Below are 19,448 nucleotides of genomic sequence, written 5' to 3' on the forward strand. Positions count from 1 at the left end.
TTAACAGATGAGATCAAAGTGGAACTGTTTGGTCATAAGTCTCAGCAGCATGTTTGGTGAAAACCAAGCACAGCATATCAGCGCAAACACCTCAGACATACTGTCAAGCACAGTGGAGGAGAGGTCATGATTTGATCTTGTTTTGGAGCCACTGGTCAATAGTCAATAACTGCAGTATGTCAGTGGGCTGGTTGTCAGTGTAGGTTGTATTTAAATAGTTTAATCGAACCTCGTGAGGACCACATAATTTATTTTATGTCCTGATAGGTAAAACCTTAGAATTTAAGGAGGGTGTATTTTCTTTTTACCATGACTCTAATTAATGTGAGAACTTACAGAGCTTGTAGTTACTGACACAATAACCAGACATGAATGATTCAAAGTCAAGCTGATGAAGTCAAGTGCAAAGCAACGTTTATGGACAGAATCTAACTCGAGTTTAGGTTTAAGACTTTAGCTTTTAGACAAACTTCTTGAAATCCTAATTTCTGCACTTCTGAGGCTTCTGGCTTGCAGACCCACACACTTATTGCCTTAGCGAGGAGACAGCAGTTTGTGTTACATGCCTTCTTTGTGTAACTCTGTGTGTATGTTGGGCAAGTGTGCTTGCGTGTTTTGGTGTCTGCCAGGTTTTTTACTGCTTCTTCGGGCGTGGAGTCGTGTACAGTTCAAAAAACGCTAGCCAGCTTGGGCGGGTTTTTTGTGTGCGCGTGTGCACAGGCATGTGTGCGGGCATGTGTGTGTGTGTTTATCTTAACCCCAGTGGTCAGGTCTATAACAGGATCGGAATGCGTCTCCGGCCCTTTGTTAATGACAGACCTACCAAAAGCCATAGCACCTCTTTCGCTTTTCTCCATCTTCTCCCTCCATCGTTTCCTCCCATCCCTCTCTCTCCATCCTTTCTTCTCTGCCTGTCTGTGTGCCTGAGGAGAAACCCTTCCATAATGACAGGGCAAGAAAAACCAGGATGTTTCTCTTTCTCTCATTCTACCCCCACTTCACCCCACTTTCAGTCTCCTTCTTTTGTCTTTCTGCTAGCTTCTTTTTTATCTCTTGTCTCTGCACTCGCCCCTGTTCTTTCCTCTTGGTATGGAAAGCCAAATAAATGGCGCGCTTTGAAGGCAGAAATATTTTTTATAGGGTGCCCCCTCCCCAACCTCCTTACTCACCCTCCCTACATTTAGCACAATCAAGTTTAAATCGCTCATACTGATCTTGTGCTCCAGCTCTGTGAAACCGCTCATGACAACTGTGACTGCCAGCATGTCGACAATAGTCTCCCTCCTTCTCCTGTCCTCCAAACCACACTATTGTAGTTTTTCCATGACTTATTCCCTCTTGTGACTTGTTTTCTTTTTGTTCCCTATCTGCCCTGATTTAATTGTTATCGTTTTGTGCGTTTTTGTGTGTGTTTGTGGGTATGTTTGTGTGCACATTTCCATGTTTTAAACTCTTTGATACACATCTTGTGCACGTAAAACAAACAGTGGAAAAGAATAAACTCTGTTCAAATTAATTACAGCTACTTGTGAAATTCACCTGTAAAACAGATGCTTGTGTGTGTGTGTGTGTGTGTGTGTGTGTGTGTGTGTGTGTGTGTGTGTGTGTGTGTGTGTGTGTGTGTGTGTGCATCTGTTTTGCAGGCATGTGCTCCACTGTGGTCACAAGAGTGTGGTACATCTATGTTCAGCACTGGCATCTGTGCCTCAGTCAGCGATGACCTAGAACCAAGAGAGACAATCGCTCCAACAGCACAAAGTAACTATACTTACACAAACACACTCACAAACACAAAAAACCCACAAAGTGCGGCAAAGAAACATGTTGCAGACCTGCTTCAATCAACCAAACATTTCTAAACGTCCATATCTGGCAGGGTGCTCGACGTACATGGACATCGTGATCGTGCTGGATGGCTCCAACAGCATCTACCCCTGGTACGAGGTCCAAAACTTCCTCAGTAACATCCTCAGCAAGTTCCACATCAGCTCAGACCAGATGCAGGTAAAACTCCAATTCAGTGTGTATTTGCACAGCCGATAAATATTATTTACACTAGTAATGGAAACTTGTGGGTTTAAATTTGAGTGAGTCTCCCACTTAAATATCTGGAACCCCTTAGCTGCAGCCCAGAGCAGTAAGACAAGCTAGTCCCTTGAATGAAAACATGCTGACAGGGACGTATTAGGAACCAGTTTGGCAAATATGTCCAGAAGAATAGTTGGAGTAATGTAAAGGGACATGAGCCCAGCTCACTTGAGGTTGAAGGGGAATGGGAGCTGGGGGTTTTGGTGATGGTGTGTGTGTGTGTGTGTGTGTCTGCATGAGTTGGGGAGGGGAAGTGAGGTTTCTAGTGACATTATTCAAAGCAAAGCAACTAGAAGAGTGAAAGGAGAACTGAGTAATGAAAAGGGGAGGTGGGGGGTAAGGGGTAGCAGGCAATGTGAGGTGAAGAGGAAATACCTCTGGTTTTTGAATGAATTCAGAAATCCCCCAAGTGCACTGTTTGCTTTAAGAACAGGACTGGTACTTAAGGAGATAGTTCAACCCAGAAACAAAAGTCTCAGATGTTGCTTTCCACAATTATGTGCCGGCGCAACCAATAACATGTGGCATTGTTGAAATGCTTGTGTGTTTCTGTACGTGTGTTTGCCCTCGCGTGTCCATATTTAGGTTGGTATTCTGCAGTATGGTGAGGTAGCTGTTCACGAGTGGTCTCTGAAGGACTACCAGACCACACAGGAGGTAGTGGAGGCCGCCAAGAACATCAGCCGACAGGAGGGACGGGAGACGCGCACGGCATATGCGATTGAAACAGCCTGGTAGGCATGGCAGTTTACTAGTCGGGGATGATTTTTCTCATTCTAAAGCATGCTGTAGATTTGGCAGGTTAACTGGAATCTATGTGACGCTTTGGTTTTTGTTTGTAACAATAGTTGGTGCTTATAAATAGATCACTGTATAATTTTCAGTTATAATGGCAATCAGATCTGTTTTCTTCTTCTCTAATTTCCTTTCTAACAATATGCTCCATGTTTAATTTATGGAAAACTATTCGATTTCTCATAATGTATGATCTGTTTCTGTTCAAAATTAGTCAGCGGTAGTAGTAGCACACCACACAAGTATCTTTCAGCCAATAGTTTTAGTTCGGACAGGTTTACTTCTTGAGTTCATTCTCACTGATTTCAGGCAGCTGTTGTAAGCAAAAAAGCTGAAACAAACCACTCTACACTCCCTATACATAAACGCTTAGTGCCCAACAACAATTTCAGAAGTAGCTGGTTTCCAGATGGTATTGCATCTCCAACATAACTAGCTGAAATGCAGTTCCAAACCTCGACGGAGGCTCCACTCAGTGTCCAGGGGTGTCCAACTCCAGGCCTCAAGGGCAGGTTTTGGATGAGTCCTTCATCCATCACAGCTGATTTAAATGGCTAAATAACCTCCTCAACATGTCTTGAAGTTCTCTAGAGGCCTGGTAATGAAATAATCATTTAATTCAGGTGTGTTGGCCCAGGGTGAGATCTAAACCCTGCAGGACACCGGCCCTCGAGGTAAATTGCTAAATTGTTTGTTTGATTGTTTGAAGGGTAAAAGTCATAAGTCAGTGTTAAGCGATTTAACAAAAAACAAAATCCTCTGAAAATGAACAGGTACAAGGACTGAAAATGACTCAAAGATCAACCAGTGAAAAACATTGAAAGACCTTTGCTTAAGACCCCTTCAAAATTAAAATAAAAAATATATAAGGAAATAAGTGGCGGTTCAGTACAGTGTGCAAGATCAAATCCAGATAAAATGCATAAGGGACCTTTGAGGCAGTCTTCTATAACTTCCTCATGGCTGCACTGTCACCCAGTTCCTCCACACATCCATCACTTTGTAGAGGTATGTTGGGGGGCTTTAACGCTGGTAACCCAAGTGTAAAGAAGTTGGCAGGTCAGTGAAAAATCTTTCTTTTCAAAACAAAATTCCTCCTTTATTAAAGTCATACCCACATAGAGCACCACACCCAGACCTGATGTGTGGCCGTGACTGTTATTTTGGTATGTGTGTCTCTGAGCACGCACACACGTTCACACAGGTAATTGGAGGGTTCCTGTTTTCTGGTACATTTAAAGGTAAAAGTTGGACATGTAAACGATAGTGGAAAAGCAGTCCCTGGAAACCAGTATAAGGTCTTAAAGCTTTTTACTTTAAAACGCCAGCGATTGGAAATCCAGTTTTTGCTTTCACTGTAACTGTCATCTTCGCTCCCTGCCCAATGTGATGGTTGGGCTAAGTTATATGCTGTATATGTGTGTCTAAGTGTAAACAAGTAAAATATAGGCATTAACTTGACATTAAGAGGCGGGACTATCAAAAGATAACTTCTAAACTAACTCTCATAAACATATCTACTTCCACTCTCACATACTCACGCACAGATGGACAGATAGCAGCCCTGGCACTGGCAGGAAAGTGACGGGGTAAGAAAAACAACGAGATTAGCTGAGCTGGGCTAGCCGGCTGCTGGCTCAGCACAGCTGCAGGTGTGGCATGACCTGACCCAGACTGGTCAGCCAAGTAGTTCTGCTACAGCTGTAAAAATACACACAGAGACACGTACAGCATGCACGTGCGCACGTACACACACATAATGAGGACTCATGTATAACTTGTTAAATTCACGAACGATGCCTTTTAACTATTCTTTCAAGACTTGACAGTTACAGCATTTGTTCCCTGACCTCCTGACCTCAACGTTAACCTTCTTCACTGTGTGTTTAACTTTCAGCCTTTACCCCAACCATCTCCTTATGAGAAACCTACCCTAAAATGAAGCACTTAGCTAAAATAGCTCCCGAAAGAACAACAGAAGATTTCGAGTTCCTGGGAGAGCGGTCGGTGCAGATTTAAACTGATCTTAGACTTTATTCACATTAATGCCATAAAAATCAGGAATTTCGATTTGACTTGAAGTTGACTGCTCTGAGGCTTGGCATATTTGAGAGCTAACTATTTGAGGAGGAGAACTATTTGGGACTACTGGAAAGAAGGAATGATGGTTTATTCAAATGATTAACATTTCACACCTAATTTGGTAGAAATAATCCGACCAGATCTACTGTGCGTAACTTGATAAGCATGCTATAAAAGTACAGCTGTGGGAAAATGCACAAAGAAACCCCCACAATTAAAGGGATTTTTTGAGCTAAGCTAGCTAGTGTTAGTGAATACTAATCACAGAGAAGGACTTATTGGTGGCCAAATTCAAGGCAAACGTAGGACAGAAATGCTTCAGTAAGTCCTCCAACTAAAAAAATCATATCAACTATCATCTGCTATCATGTGACACGACCCATGAAACAAAACATAGCAGTGTTTCCACAAAACACAGTCTGCATTAGGAGCCAAATGATGGGTAGTATCTCACCTGCTGTTACATTATCTGTTGGTTTGTGGAACCCCTGCTTTCAATTGTTGACTTTTTTCTTTTTTTTTCAAAAAAGTTGGGTTGCTGACAACAGAATGCAATCATTTGTAAATCTCAAAAATCCACATTTTATTGACAAGAGAACATAGAAAAGGTATCAAATATTCAAACTGAGAAAATATATTTAATTTGAGGAAAAACGAGGCCAGCTCTGTGCCTGAACTCTTACTTTGAAGTCTTGCTGTCTAGTAGCTGCAGTATGGAGTTTATCATTGTCTTGCTGAAATATGCGAAGCCTTCCCTCAAAAAAAGAAAGAAAGAAAGAAAGAAAGCGTTATATAGGCAAAGGCTTTATTCAAATGCAGCTGAGAACAGGTGAGTCTTCAACCTGGATTTAAATAAACTGAGTGTTTCAGCTGATCTGAGGCTTTCTGGGACTTTGTTCCAGATATGTGGAGCATAAAAGCTGAATGCAGCTTCTCTGAGTCTGGTTCTGACTCTGGGAACGGATAAAAAACAGGATCCAGATATCCATGAGGGATCTGGAAGGTTCATACTGGGCCAGGAGGTCACTGATGTATTTTGGTCCTAAACCATTCAGAGCTTTATAGACCAGCATCAGAACTTTAAAGTCTATCCTCTGACGGACAGGCAGCCAGTGTAAAGGCCTCAGAGCTGGACTGATGTGGTCCACATTTTTGGTCTTAGTTCTGAATGAGCTGTAGTTGTCTGACTGATTTTTTTTTAGGTGGACCTGTAAAGATGCTGTTACAGTAATCAAGCCTACTAAAGATGAATGCATGGACTAGTTTTTCCAGGTCCTGTAGAGACATCAGATCTTTTATTCTTGAAATATTCTTGAGATGATAGTTAGCTGACTTTGTTATTGTCTTAATGTGTTTTTCTAAGCTTAGGTTTTTCTAAGTTTAAGTTAAGTCTGCGTCCATCACTATAGCTTTAAGCACTGATGTTATCTTTTCAGATGTGCAAGCTGCCAATGCAATAGATACTCATCCAACCCAATATCATCAGAGATGACATGTTTGATGGACCCTCTCACTGTCAGATTTCACATTTGGATTTGTCTGATCACAGAACAGACAGAATCTTTTAATGCAGTGCTGCCTGAGGCATCACAGGGGTCCTGTTCTGATTTTCAGCCTTGTCCCTTGCACACAGAGATTTCTTCAGATTCTGGAGACACTGCACTCTCATAGAGTAACAACTTATCAATAAATAGACCCATCCCAAAGCATTCTCTGCTTTATTATCTGTTGGACTCTAAATAGGAGAATGAATCACCAAATGAACATCATGTTATGTTAAAAAAGAACTGAAACTGGGAATCGAGGTCATAAACTTCTTATAAAAACTTTAGTGAGGTATTAAATTCAGTGAGGAGTAGGGTAGTTTATTCATAGAGTTCAACACAATCTTACTTCTTTTTGCAGCCAGGAGTCACTCAGCCTCACTCTGTGTTTCAGCTGTGACTGTCTGGAAGTTTCACCCATTGATTGCTTTGGTTTTTACTCTCGATTTTTAGGCACAAAGATGACAACATTTGCAGATTCCATCCCGTATCACAATAATGACACCACCAAACATTATGCATGTGCTTCTTCACTCTGCTAGAAGTACTTTAACTTTAAATCATAAACATAGCTCACAATAACGGCTCGCATGAGGAACATTTTTTGTCTGTGGGAGGAAAGTCAAGGACTTGACCTGAATCTGACTGCCACTTGTATAGTGTAGTTACACACTTTACCTAAAACTTGATTGTTTTGTATCTCCTTGCATAATGAAATGAGACTAGTACCAGACTAGAGTACAATTTGATTGCAGACTAGATGACTGCTTCATTAACATGAAGTAACCCATCTAGAATTGGATTTGCCACTAATTTTTTTTATCGCTCCACCCGTCTGAGACGCACACCATTCCCTTCTACACACACGCAGAAAAACAACTAAAGTACACACACACAAACCGCTGTGCTGTGTCATTACCACACTGCTATGACTCCATAAAATGGCTAGTAAATACAGCCAGGCCTCCCAATTAGCTCCCATCACTTTCTCTGCTCTTTCATCTCCCTGTCCTTCTTTCTCATCTGTTTCTTGCTTTTCCTTTTATTTTTCCTTTGTTTCTTGCCTGTTTTTGTGTCTCTTGTATCCTCATTTTCCCCAATCTTGTCTCCACCACTGCCCCCCACTCTTCTGTCGTTCTTTTCAATCTTTCCCATCACATTTGTTCTGCTGTATAATTCACTAAATTTTAACGATAAGCACAACGAAGTGGGTTTTGCACTCATAATGTTTGATGTAATTTTACTGTCTTTATTCTTCTTGTTCTTATAATGAAAACTTATAGTTTGCATTATAGTACCATTATTGTCATTATTCTCCATTCGTGTGTTTGTAGTTTTTCTGTTTGTTGCTTTTTTCCCTCATCTTAATGTGACTTTTCTCGTTCATTTGTTCCTTTTCTTTTAACTCCTCTCCTTTCTTTCTCCTCTCCTACTCTGCACCCTATGTAATTTGCAGACTGCATAGGGGAAACTGTTGTTTTTAACTCAGAGTTTCTTGCGGCTGACCACAACGTTATATTTAGTCATGGGCTGGAGTTAGGCCTGAAAATGACTGAGTTCACTAGCAGTGACTTCTCTGCCTCATTCACTCTGTGTGTGTGTGTGTGTGTGTGTGTGTGTGTGTGTGTGTGTGTGTGTGTGTGTGTGTGTGTGTGTGTGTGTGTGTGTGTGTGTGAGGCTTACCAACCCTATTCAGTGCTTGAATCAGCTCCCACTGAGAACAGGTTTCCTCCAGACAAATGGGGGGGTGCAGCTCGGGTCTGTTTGTGTGTTTGTCAAGTTTTCGTCTGTGTGTCATAGCACAGCTGGACTGGAATGCACAAATGTGGTTCTTGTGTGCAGTGACACATCCACACTGCACGCAGTGACTGGTTGGAGTCAACTGGCAGCTGATGCATGTGTGTCAAGTTGGACTAATAAAGTTGTGGAAAGGTCCAGCTGTGACTTGGGCCACTTATATCGCGCTCGATGAAAGCAACTCAAACTCCGTGTTTTACTAGCTTTTTCTTTTTCTCAGAGAAAGGATTAATGTTGTGTGTTATCTTACAGAGGATGTCTATTTAAATTACTTGATACTCACTGGTAGCCTCCCTTTCATCCATTTCCTAGCTACACTTTGACTCCGTTTTTCTTTCGTTCTCCACGTCTAAGATCTGATTCTGTTTCACAAGATCTGCAGGACCAACTGACGTATATTTTTTTAAAGCTTTATATGTCTCTCTCTCATTCTTTGTAGCACAGAGGCTTTCAGTCCTGAGCGTGGAGCGAGGGAGGGTGCCACCAAGGTGATGATCGTAGTCACAGATGGAGAGTCCCACGATGGCGATGAACTAGAAGGTGCTCTGGAGAAGTGCGAAGAAAGAAACATCACCCGATACGCCATCGCTGTGAGTGCATGTTGTCCAAGCTCAGCAGAACGATAATCTTTGGGGGTTTATTTGACAATTTGTGCGTTTTGTGGTGCTCAAATTGTTGATTCAGAAATTCTTTCTACAATACTAATAAAAAGACAACTAATCAACGCCATATGCAGGATGTGTAGCGCATCCCTGGCATTCCTCACACATTGTGTGAAAGTGGTATAGCAAATATATACACCCCGAATGAACCAGACAATATCAACACCACCCCACCCCAAAATAACTCCAAATTACAAAATGACCCACTTGGGTCTACTAAAATAGCCAACTGGGAACAAAAACTCTTCCTTTCCAGCCCCACCCGACCCCCTCAACACACAGAAAAACACCGAGTGGTGGCGTGGTTTGTTTTTGAGAGCCAGACAGACTCTAGTTGGCAGGACTGGTTGCAGACCCCTCCCTACCCACAAGAGAAGCAAACGAACCTAAAGGCTCCGCTGGAACCGCAGAAGAGGAGAACATGAGCCAAGCATGCAGGAAGAGTGGCAAAGGGCCACTTTGGAAACAGATGTAGATTAGAGAAGATCAGATAAACTGATCACTGACTGGAGAAGCTTATTTACAGTACGAGTCAGTTTCAATAACTTGTTCTGTTGAAACAACGAGTAAGCCCTACCTCTGGAACAATAAATCCCGCAGTTTAATCAAGCCATCATCAGTGAATATTCTCCCATGTCTCCCTGAATCTGCTTCCTTTAATGTTTCGCTACAGGAAAACATCTAAGGAACTAATTTCAGTCTGTTCATTAAGCAGTGGTGGGCCAAGATAGAAATGTTCTTCTAGCAGCTTTTAGTGGTATCAGAGCATGCAGATAAGTCTGTAGCGTTTCTGTGATTGTTAAAGGAAAATGTTAAATATTCTTTATAATAGTTTGAGCTATAATCACAGAAATCTGTTACTTTGAGATAATTATTATTTTCTTAACATGATAAGAAGCTGGATCTTCCACAAAGATTCAAAGCTCTGTACAGAATCACCATATACATTTTTTACTTATTTATTTTACAACAAAATACTTTTTGTTCAACATTTTTTGATCCATGTTTTTCCTCTTATCCACACTCAGCCTGCATTGGCTCTTTGGCCCACCAAGGAGATTCGTTACTCAGCATAACCCCTGGTTTGGTCTGTTAGGACACCAGCAGTTCCCAGTTAGGACTAAATTCAAAGCACAACTGATTCTGGTGATACTGATGAATCTTGAAAGTTGTTTGGATTCATCATCCACAAAGCAAATGATGAATTATTTTCATTCAATAGTTTTGAATGAAAATAATTAATCAGCCAAACTAGTGGGCAAACTAACGCCACTCTGAAAATCCAGTAGCAGCTATTACAGCCACTGTTTCTCTGGATAACAGTTTTAATATAGACCATTTACCACACTTAAGGAAAGTGTGTGAATCATAGAGAAAAATGTCTCTTAAAAAAAGACAAAAGGTTTGAGAAGTACAGATGAAATTTTATTGTGTCTATGATACCAGAAACTCTTTGGCTCCAAAAATCACCTGGAGAAAGTAATAAAATATGCTGCAGAAACAAAATACTTTGTGAACCACAGTTTCATGGAGGGAATCAAACAGGTAGTGACAGATATTTAAGGTGCTGCTAGAGCAGACATTTTATACACAGTCACAGACTTAAATATTGAAACAAACAAACAAAAAATGGCTGAAGCAAACGACAGTGAATGGGGTGGGTTTGGTGGTTTGAATGTTTGCCCAAAAAAGTCAAAGTGATGAGAGGCAATTATTGCTTATAACAGCAGCCATGTTTTCATGTTGCTCTCTGTGCTGCAGCCCGTGTGTGTGCGCAGTGAAAATGGCTCGCCAAGGGGGTCGGAGCTCTCAAAACAAGAGCAAAAAAAGCGCCCGGTCACTGAAAACTGTGTTTTTTACATCAGTGCAGCCCAGAGGCTAAAGCATTTAGGCAGCACCGTATGTTTGGAAGCTTGTAAAGTGGAAACAAACCAATCAGAAGAGTTACATTTACTTTACAGTTCTTCTTTCCCTGTTGCCCTTTTATGCCCATGCGAGAGCTCGCAGTATTTGGCAGTCTGCGTGGAATTTCTCAACTTCTACAAGTTCATAATGTACATATTTATACGCAGGCTCGCCTTTATGTTACACACTGCACCCCTGCCCTTTGAAAACAGAGGATTTCCTTAGTTTGCTTGGCAGCTAAAGTCACAGGGGGAGATCTTGGGTTTGGTTTCTCTTATGGAATTTTCTCATTTGTACTTCAGGCGTTAAGCCATAAGCCTTTGCCGCTGCAGTATATTCTCTGGATCAGTCATCTCTTCACCTCGCAGCTAGGCCTGTGCTCCTCATTTACAAATCTCTGGTGGCTGCCTTTTTCTTCCATCTTATGCATTCCACTCGATTTGTTGACTTTGGTATCACTTAATTATTGGTAAATGACACAGAAACTGGCACATCTCCAAACTCAGTCGATTTTACTGATAGTCACAGCAGAAACATGGATGAGCAATTGCTCTGATACCTGCTTGTATACATCAGAATTTCATCCGTGGTCTTTCATCAATACTTTGCTGAGCTTGTGTTATGTGCTCATTCATTTCCCATGTGATCTTTTACCTTTCTGACTTTCTTCAGGTCCTGGGTCATTACATCCGGAGACAGCAAGACCCTGAAACTTTCATTAAGGAGATCAAGTTCATCGCCAGCGACCCTGATGACAAATATTTTTTCAATGTTACGGACGAAGCTGCGCTCAACGACATTGTTGATGCACTGGGAGATCGCATCTTCACTCTTGAAGGTGACTTTCAATCCACATGGTTTTTCAGCAGTTTACCTGCTGTGTTGTGCTGCATAAAATGTGCTAGCTGTTGCTCACAAGCAAGAAAGACTGAATGGTTGCACAGTGCTGTGAAAAAGTCTTGAGTGGCCACTCAGACTTTCTTTTACATTTTCTTGTACATTTTTAAAGTGGTCTTGAGCAATAGTTCTTCAGGGTTTTCAAAGGTCTCTCAAAGTTTTTGTTTGGACATTGGCTGCTCTTTTTACTAATTTTCAGTTCTGCCCATGCACCTGAGGAAAGTTGTTTTGTTTGTGAAGCCAGTTAACACTGAAGCATAAAAAGGGTACCTGACTGAATGGATGAACCAGTGTTGTGTCTACACACAACAGACAAATACATAAAAATGTTTCCCCGTTTCTTTGAATATACAGAAAAAAACTTAGCATAATGTGCAGTGTGTTCTTAAAAGTTTTTAGGAAACTGGACATGTGTAGAGCAAAAGAAGCAGTGCAAGGGAACAGTTTCTGAAAGTCCAGACACAGGACAGGAGAGATCCACCTGATCCACTGAAGCCTCGTTGGAAATCAGAAAGTTTTTCATCCAAATTGTCATCTATGTGTACAAAGCAGACCAGGTGAAAATGACCCTCTATAAAATACAATGGAGGCCCTGAACTCCAACATTAGTGAAGCACTGTGGGATCAATGTGCCAGAGAACAGAACAAAAGGCAGAAACATCCAAAGAAGAGCTCCGAATGTCCTTCAAGAAGCCTGGAGAACTATTCCCGAAGACTGCTTACAGAAAACTTGCCTATGAGAGTTCAGACTGTGTTGAAGAATAAATGTGGTGAAATTAAAGAAATGATAGCTTTCTATCTGTCTAATTGGCAAAGAAAATTACATAAGGAAAGAAATGTGTGGGGAGGATGTACATGGATGAACAAAGCAGTGAAAACTGAAAAAGGGCATGTTCAGCTGTCATAGTATTTGTGGGAAGATGATAGGAAGGACGATGAAAAGCGATGCCACCCTTCAATGTTCAGGGAAATCTGAGAGGAAGAGACAGGAAAAAAGGAAATGTCTGCCACCTCCAGTGTCTGTCTTCAGTGTGAGTGAGGATGCCAACAATCAGAAAGAGAGAGGAAAGGGAAGGGAGGAGATGGGCAAAGGAGCACGGAATGACTTGTTTTCCTCCTTTAGGTACGCTGGGTTACAACGAGAGCTCGTTCCACATGGAGATGTCTCAGATCGGCTTCTCCACGCACACTCTAGATGTAAGTCCAACTTTATTTAATTCTTTGTGAGCCAGCAATTAGTTGAGTTTTATCTCTGCACATCATTCATTCCCTGCTCCATTCTTCAGGATGGCATTTTGTTTGGCATGGTGGGGGCCTATGACTGGGATGGGGGTGTGTTGAAAGAAGGGACCAATGGGCGAATCGTGCCATCCAGAGAGGCCTTTGAAAGCGAGTTTCCTCTGGAGCTCAAAAATCATGCTGCTTATTTAGGTAACCACACATCATACCACCAAACATGACACTGAATGCTTTGGTTTTTGCACTTACTGTGTGTGGTATTGAATAAAAAATAGAAAAAATTAAAAAAAAAACTATCTTCATTGATGAAACAATCATGTAATGGCTCACACTTACCCTGGTATTACAAACGCAGATGACCATATTAAACCATACTGGAGAGTGTGAGTCGTCCCCACTCTCCTAAAAAGAATGGCAAATATTGGTTTATAAAATATCAAATAACAACTTTTTTCAAACAAAGTAAACATTCCTGGTCTTTCCGTTTAATATAAGATACAGCATTAATGTAACTCTTAAAGAGCCTTAGATTAGGTTTTCAGTGCTGAATGAGGTGTGTTCATACGCGTTTCCAGGTTACACGGTGACCTCTGTGATAATTGGTGACTGGAAGAGGGTGTATGTAGCTGGAGCTCCTCGATTCAAACACAAAGGCAAAGTCATTCTGTTTGAACTCAGCGATGAAGGCGATGTCAACATTGTGCAGGCGCTTAATGGAGAGCAGGTAAAGCCCTTGTTTGAGTCTCCCTTCAGTTTGTTTTTGCTTTTAATATTTCAGCAGCAAACAGTAGGAGTCTGATTTCTCTGGGTTAAAGCAAGCGCTCCCCCTGCTGGCGGTAAGATGAAATAACATGTATCTGTGTTTAGATTGGCTCGTATTTCGGCAGTGAAGTGTGTGGGCTAGACATCGACCAGGATGGCATCACTGATGTCCTTCTGGTTGCTGCTCCAATGTACCTTGGGTCAGGAAACAAGGAGGCTGGACGAGTCTACATCTACACTCTCAATGGAGTAAGACAGCAGCAGCATGGATCGATCACCTTCATATCAGTTATTATGAAAACATTCCTGTCATATACAACAATGAATGATATCCCTGTTTTTCTCCTACAGGGTCTCCTGTTACCATCCACTCATCTTTCTTTGTTTCCTCCTCTTCGTGTCTCACAGGAGGACATTTTTGTATCCAATGGAACGCTGAAGTCAAACAATAAGTCCCAGGATGCCAGGTTTGGTTATGCACTGGCACCCACTCCAGATCTGAACCATGATGGCTTCACGGATCTGCTGGTGGGAGCCCCACTGGAGGATGAACACCGGGGGGCCATCTATGTTTATCACGGAGACGGTATTTATGTCATCCACAACTATAAACAGGTATCCCCCTTTTTACAACTGCAAGTTTTACTGGTGCATCTCAGAACTTAGACTAATTCCTGTCTCTCTCCTTATCACAGCGGATAGCTGCATCATCAGTTTCCCCCTCCCTGCAGTATTTTGGCCGAAGTTTGAATGCTCAATTGGATTTGGATGGAGATGACCTAATAGACTTGGCAGTGGGAGCGCAGGGAAGTGCTGTACTGCTCAGGTGGGTAGGATGGAAAGTGTAACAGGCAGAAAGCAGTGCAAGCAGTGTTAGATAATGGAGCCATATAAAACATAACTTGTGTATCATCTATAAACAACAAGTTCCCACATTTAGAATCATAACAAAAATTTCTACTGGCTATTATAACTGTGCACATAAATGGATAAATACTGCTTTTTGAGACTGTCCCTTCTGTCTCTAGCTCTCGCAGCATCGTCCAGATCAATGTGAGTCTGTCCTTCCAGCCGCACTCCATTAATGTCATTCAGAAGACCTGCCAGAGAGGAGGCAGAGAATCCGCCTGTCTCAATGCCACCGCCTGCTTTACAGCCGTGTCCCGCTCCCCAAGACCACGCAGCAACAGTTTTGGTTGACACATTTATATATATTTTATACATATATGTATATATTTTATAAACCCTACATTAAGTAGCCTATCGATGGAGTTTTTGCCTCAGTTGCATGATTTCTCTTCAGATCTGTGGGTGCGGGCCATGTTGGATGACAGGAAGTTGTCAGCACGGGCGCTGTTTGATGACAGCTCCCACCGACAGACCCAGCTGGCTGTACGAGCCCAGACAGGGAAAACTCTGTGCTACAGACTTCCCTTCCATGTCTATGTGAGTGTCGGTACACACCTTCCATCTTTCATTCATACACAGCAGGATGGGAAAGTCACATTTCTTTGTTTTTTTTTTTACATTTTTTCTGTCTTCAATGTAGGACACAGCAGATTACATTCGTCCTATCAGCTTCTCACTGTGGTTTAAGATCAACAACACAGAAAGTGGTCCCGTGCTGGATGAAGGGTGGCCGACTACTATCAACAAATCTGTGAGTGGCACAAAAATTAGCGCTATATATCCTTGTTGTTGTCCACATTCGTTCAACATGCTGCTCCTGCCTCCCATACCTGTCCAGATCCCATTTTTTAAAGACTGTGGTGAGGATGATGTGTGTACAACTGACCTGGTGCTACAGGCACACATGGACATCTCTGGGACAAGGTACAGAACTGAGATATTCTGGTGTTCCCTCTCTTCCCTTTTTTTGGTCTCAGTGAGTTTTCATTGTGTTTCCTCCACAGACAAAAGCCTTATGTGATTCGCAGCCCTCGTAGGCGTCTGGCAGTGGAGGTGCAGCTTCAGAACAGACTGGAAAACGCCTACAACACCAGCCTGACGCTGCACTACTCACGCAACCTCCACTTCTCCAGCCTTAGCATCAGGGTAAATACAGCACATGTACTGCTATTACATGAGGGACCATGTAACCATAAACATCTATCTACATGCACAGATCCTCTCTTTCTTCGTGTCTTTTCTTTCATCGTAGGAGGTTGCCCACTTCAAGATCGAGTGCACAGCTCTTAGCGCCAACAGCCACTCATGCAATGTCAGTTATCCAGTATTTCGCTCCCAGTCAAAGGTACGTTCGTGCTGAGGAAATAGCTCCATCAATCACTCAACTCAGCCCACACATACTTCTCTTCCTCCAGGTTAGATGTGGCACTTCAGCAAGTTGCTGCTCTCTTTTTTGTTTGCAGGTTAACTTCCTGTTGGAGTTTGAATTCAGCTGTACATCTTTGCACAATCAAGTGAAAATGAAGCTCCATGCATCCAGGTAGCTGTCTGCAAAGTAGCATGCATGCACACGTGTTGAGATGCTGGAGTATTTACAGATGAGGACAATATTTGAAAAAAATATTAGAAAAACTGACTGTTTTTTTTTTTTAATTGAGCCATAGCACCAATCAGTGCTGTTCAGTGATGTGCTTTAACTTTGTAATGGTCAAAACTTGTAAAATTAAAGGTTATCTTTCAATTTGCACACAATATAAAACCTACAGCAAAGGTTTGAGCTGTCACTTGAGAAAACAGCATGCAACAAACAAAATACCTCAGTTTAGACTTGAGAAAAAGAATTATTGCTGCTCACAAGTAAGAAGTATCATCACAAAATTCAAATAGAGCCAAACAGTACAGAACAGAAAAGACTGGCAGAGGTAGGAAGTGAAAGATTTCAAATATTCTGGAAAGAAAACTAGTGAGAGATGTGTCAAAAAAAAAACCCCCCAGAACAACTGCCAAGAGACTATTGAATGACTTAGCCAAGTCAAGATATGTAATCTCAAAGAAGATAGTCAACGCCACCCTGGGCAGGAATGGACTGCAAGAAAGCACAAAAAACGCCACTTCTACATAAGAGACATCTTCAAGCCAGACTAAAGTATGCTAAGAACAACCTGCAGAAATATTTCATACTGGGATAAACTGGAGTAATATAGAATAAACTGGAATAAGCTGGAATTTTATGTGTACTGGAAGTACGTCCTGTGGTCAGTTAAGACGAAAACTAGAGTTCTTTGGCCACAGAGATGCTGCTTGTGTTTGGAGAAAGAAGGACGAAGCGTACAACCCAACAAACATCGTCCCCACAGTGAAACAGGTGGTGGGTGTATTATGCTGTTGGGATGCTTCAGTGTGCCTGAAACTGAGAACCTCATCAAAGTGGAAAGCATTATGAAGAAAGAAGGATATGTGAAGTTTTTAAACAAGCTTCACGCAGTCAGCAGCTAAACTGGGTTTGGGCTGTCACTTGGTCTTCCAACACTACAGCGACCCAAAACATATGCTGCTGGTGAATCACTGGCTCCAGAAGACCAACGTGAACTTTACTGACTGGGCTGCTTAAAGCTATTGCTTGGATCCCACTGTAAATCTGTGGGGTGAACTAAAGACCAAGGTCCATGCCAGAGGACATCAAATGTTGAGAGATTGGGCAAAGAAGAATGTGCTGGGATTGTTCAGGAGATGCATGCGAGACTGACTCCAGCTTGTTTTACAGCAAAAAAACTGGTATTTTTTGGTTTTTGTGAAATAATTTTATCTATGTGTGCAAAGTAAAATATTGTAAGCATTCAAAATAAAAGTAAGATGTTTGGAAAAACCGTGTAAAAAAAAAAAAATCCTTACTCTGTTTAACAGCACTTGGGAAACACTTAAAAAAAGAAAATTTAATAGGGGGGCTAATAATTCTGTCTTCATCTGTTTGCATCCACGTTTTGAGATGCTGGAGTATTTAGGAGACATTTAAACTGAGACGCTTTCGTAACCCTTCTTTTGTCTTACAGTGACAGTGTGGAGAGACAAGACACTTTGGGGGACAACAGTGTTCAGCTCCAGACTTTTGTTCAGTATGAACCAGACCTTTTTGTTAGCAGGTGTGTTTGTACAGCATCGATCTAGTTAAGCTCAACTCATGAACTGGTTTATCTCTGCATTTATGTGCTGATCTTTTCCCTGTTTTTGCAGTGAATCTAATTTGAACCGCTATGAGGTCCATCCTACTCGGACAATGTCGGAAGCAATTGGACCAGAATTCTACACACATCTCAGGGTAAATGTATATCCTCTATATAGGTCCCAATAAAAACATATAATTATAATCACAGTAAGAAAAATAAGACAAGGCAAACTTTTTAGCTTTGTTTGTGTTTATAGCTGCAGAATCTCGGCTGTTACTCTGTGAGTAATCTGGAGCTGCGTCTGCATCTGCCCTCTGTGGCTGCAGGTGACAGAGTCTTCATGACTGTCACCGATGTCTTCTCAATAAACGTGAGTACTGCTTCTGTGTATTCTTATCATGCTTTAAAATCGTACCTGACATATGTAAATTACCCCGTAGGTCACGGTGAACTGCAGCGTGCTCAGTGATGCAGCACAGCTGAAGGCCAGACAGGGAGATGTGCGCCCCCTTCATCCTGAAGACATGATGCAGGATGACATGTTGGTAAGGGCCTAAATTGCCACAGAGCTGCTGGTGAACACTGCAAAAGCAAAGATGTTAATATGGCTCATGTTTACATGTTTTCGTGTGTAGAACTGCAGCAGGTCATGGTGCACAGAGGTCGTGTGCCAAGTCAAGCAGCTTCCGAGAGGAAAGGATGCCATCATTCGGGTCAGCCGCAGAGTTCATGATGATTTTTTCAGAAATGTGAGTAACAAAACATACGCAGATTTTTAAATTGTGCTCCTGTGGCACAAACATTGGTCATAATCTGTGTGCCTCTTCCTCTAGGCCAAATATAAGTCAGTGAAGATAATAGGCGTATATCGACTCACAGCTCAGGAGACTAACCTCATTACTTTGAGCGCAGGAACAGTCTGGAGGGAGGTAAGACCCAAGAGAATCCTGAGCAGCACAATATGCATAAAATTAATTTCCTCTAATCTCTCCCTTCATCTCTTTTCCTTAGACTGTGCTGGAAGTGCTGAAAGGCCGAGCTATTCCCATCTCGCTCTGGATTCTGATTGGTAGCATCATAGGGGGTTTGCTGCTGCTGGCCCTCATTATTTTCATACTGTGGAAGGTATTTGGAGCTGAAATTTCACATCAGATTCCTTCAAGAAAATATCAGAAAGTAGTAAATCTGTCTCAATTTCTTGTTTTCTGTTTGTTTTTTTATCAGCTTGGATTCTTCACACGCAAACAGAGAGAAGAGGATGAAAACCATGAGGACTGAGCAAAACTTCTGCTGCCAAGAACACACTCATCTGCAATGAAGACTGTCAGATGAGTAGAGCCCTCCTGGCAGACACAAAGATAGTCCCGAGATGGGCCTTCAGGACCAAAGAGTATCGGGGAGGGGGTTCAACAGTAATGCGCTACCCACTGTTTCAAGGGTCAGGGGCACTTATGTAAATAATCTTTTTCTAATTTTAAAGTAATGCAAAGTGTATTAAACCACAGTCCTTCTATTTAACTTGCAGACATTTTTATGGTTTTATATTTCAGTCACTTGATTCTTCAGTTTTTGTTTGTTCTTTAATTAAAACAGTTAAAGACAAA

General features: G+C 41.8%; 1 protein-coding gene across 1 annotated transcript in view; it reads left to right on the plus strand.

Annotated features, from left to right (window-relative positions):
- itga10 (integrin, alpha 10) overlaps positions 1 to 19,442 on the plus strand; it is a 30,967-nt gene extending 11,525 nt beyond the window's left edge. Inside the window, exons 5-30 of the mRNA XM_085292010.1 lie at positions 1,644 to 1,758; positions 1,877 to 2,004; positions 2,674 to 2,822; positions 8,746 to 8,896; positions 11,546 to 11,711; positions 12,894 to 12,967; positions 13,057 to 13,201; positions 13,585 to 13,733; positions 13,877 to 14,020; positions 14,180 to 14,386; positions 14,467 to 14,597; positions 14,800 to 14,966; positions 15,075 to 15,217; positions 15,321 to 15,431; positions 15,519 to 15,604; positions 15,685 to 15,826; positions 15,933 to 16,025; positions 16,144 to 16,220; positions 17,731 to 17,820; positions 17,912 to 17,996; positions 18,101 to 18,214; positions 18,285 to 18,389; positions 18,480 to 18,593; positions 18,678 to 18,773; positions 18,856 to 18,969; positions 19,069 to 19,442. Coding sequence (XP_085148136.1) covers positions 1,644 to 1,758; positions 1,877 to 2,004; positions 2,674 to 2,822; positions 8,746 to 8,896; positions 11,546 to 11,711; positions 12,894 to 12,967; positions 13,057 to 13,201; positions 13,585 to 13,733; positions 13,877 to 14,020; positions 14,180 to 14,386; positions 14,467 to 14,597; positions 14,800 to 14,966; positions 15,075 to 15,217; positions 15,321 to 15,431; positions 15,519 to 15,604; positions 15,685 to 15,826; positions 15,933 to 16,025; positions 16,144 to 16,220; positions 17,731 to 17,820; positions 17,912 to 17,996; positions 18,101 to 18,214; positions 18,285 to 18,389; positions 18,480 to 18,593; positions 18,678 to 18,773; positions 18,856 to 18,969; positions 19,069 to 19,122 — 3,150 coding nt within the window. The 3' untranslated portion in view covers positions 19,123 to 19,442. The remainder of the gene's footprint in view (positions 1 to 1,643; positions 1,759 to 1,876; positions 2,005 to 2,673; positions 2,823 to 8,745; positions 8,897 to 11,545; positions 11,712 to 12,893; positions 12,968 to 13,056; positions 13,202 to 13,584; positions 13,734 to 13,876; positions 14,021 to 14,179; positions 14,387 to 14,466; positions 14,598 to 14,799; positions 14,967 to 15,074; positions 15,218 to 15,320; positions 15,432 to 15,518; positions 15,605 to 15,684; positions 15,827 to 15,932; positions 16,026 to 16,143; positions 16,221 to 17,730; positions 17,821 to 17,911; positions 17,997 to 18,100; positions 18,215 to 18,284; positions 18,390 to 18,479; positions 18,594 to 18,677; positions 18,774 to 18,855; positions 18,970 to 19,068) is intronic.
- Positions 19,443 to 19,448: the final 6 nt, after the last annotated feature.

This window comes from Mchenga conophoros, linkage group LG11 (genome assembly GCF_057382185.1).
Source record: "Mchenga conophoros isolate Kocher_MC1m ecotype Shallow Benthic linkage group LG11, M_conophoros_male_GT1.1, whole genome shotgun sequence".
NCBI lineage: Eukaryota > Metazoa > Chordata > Actinopteri > Cichliformes > Cichlidae > Mchenga > Mchenga conophoros.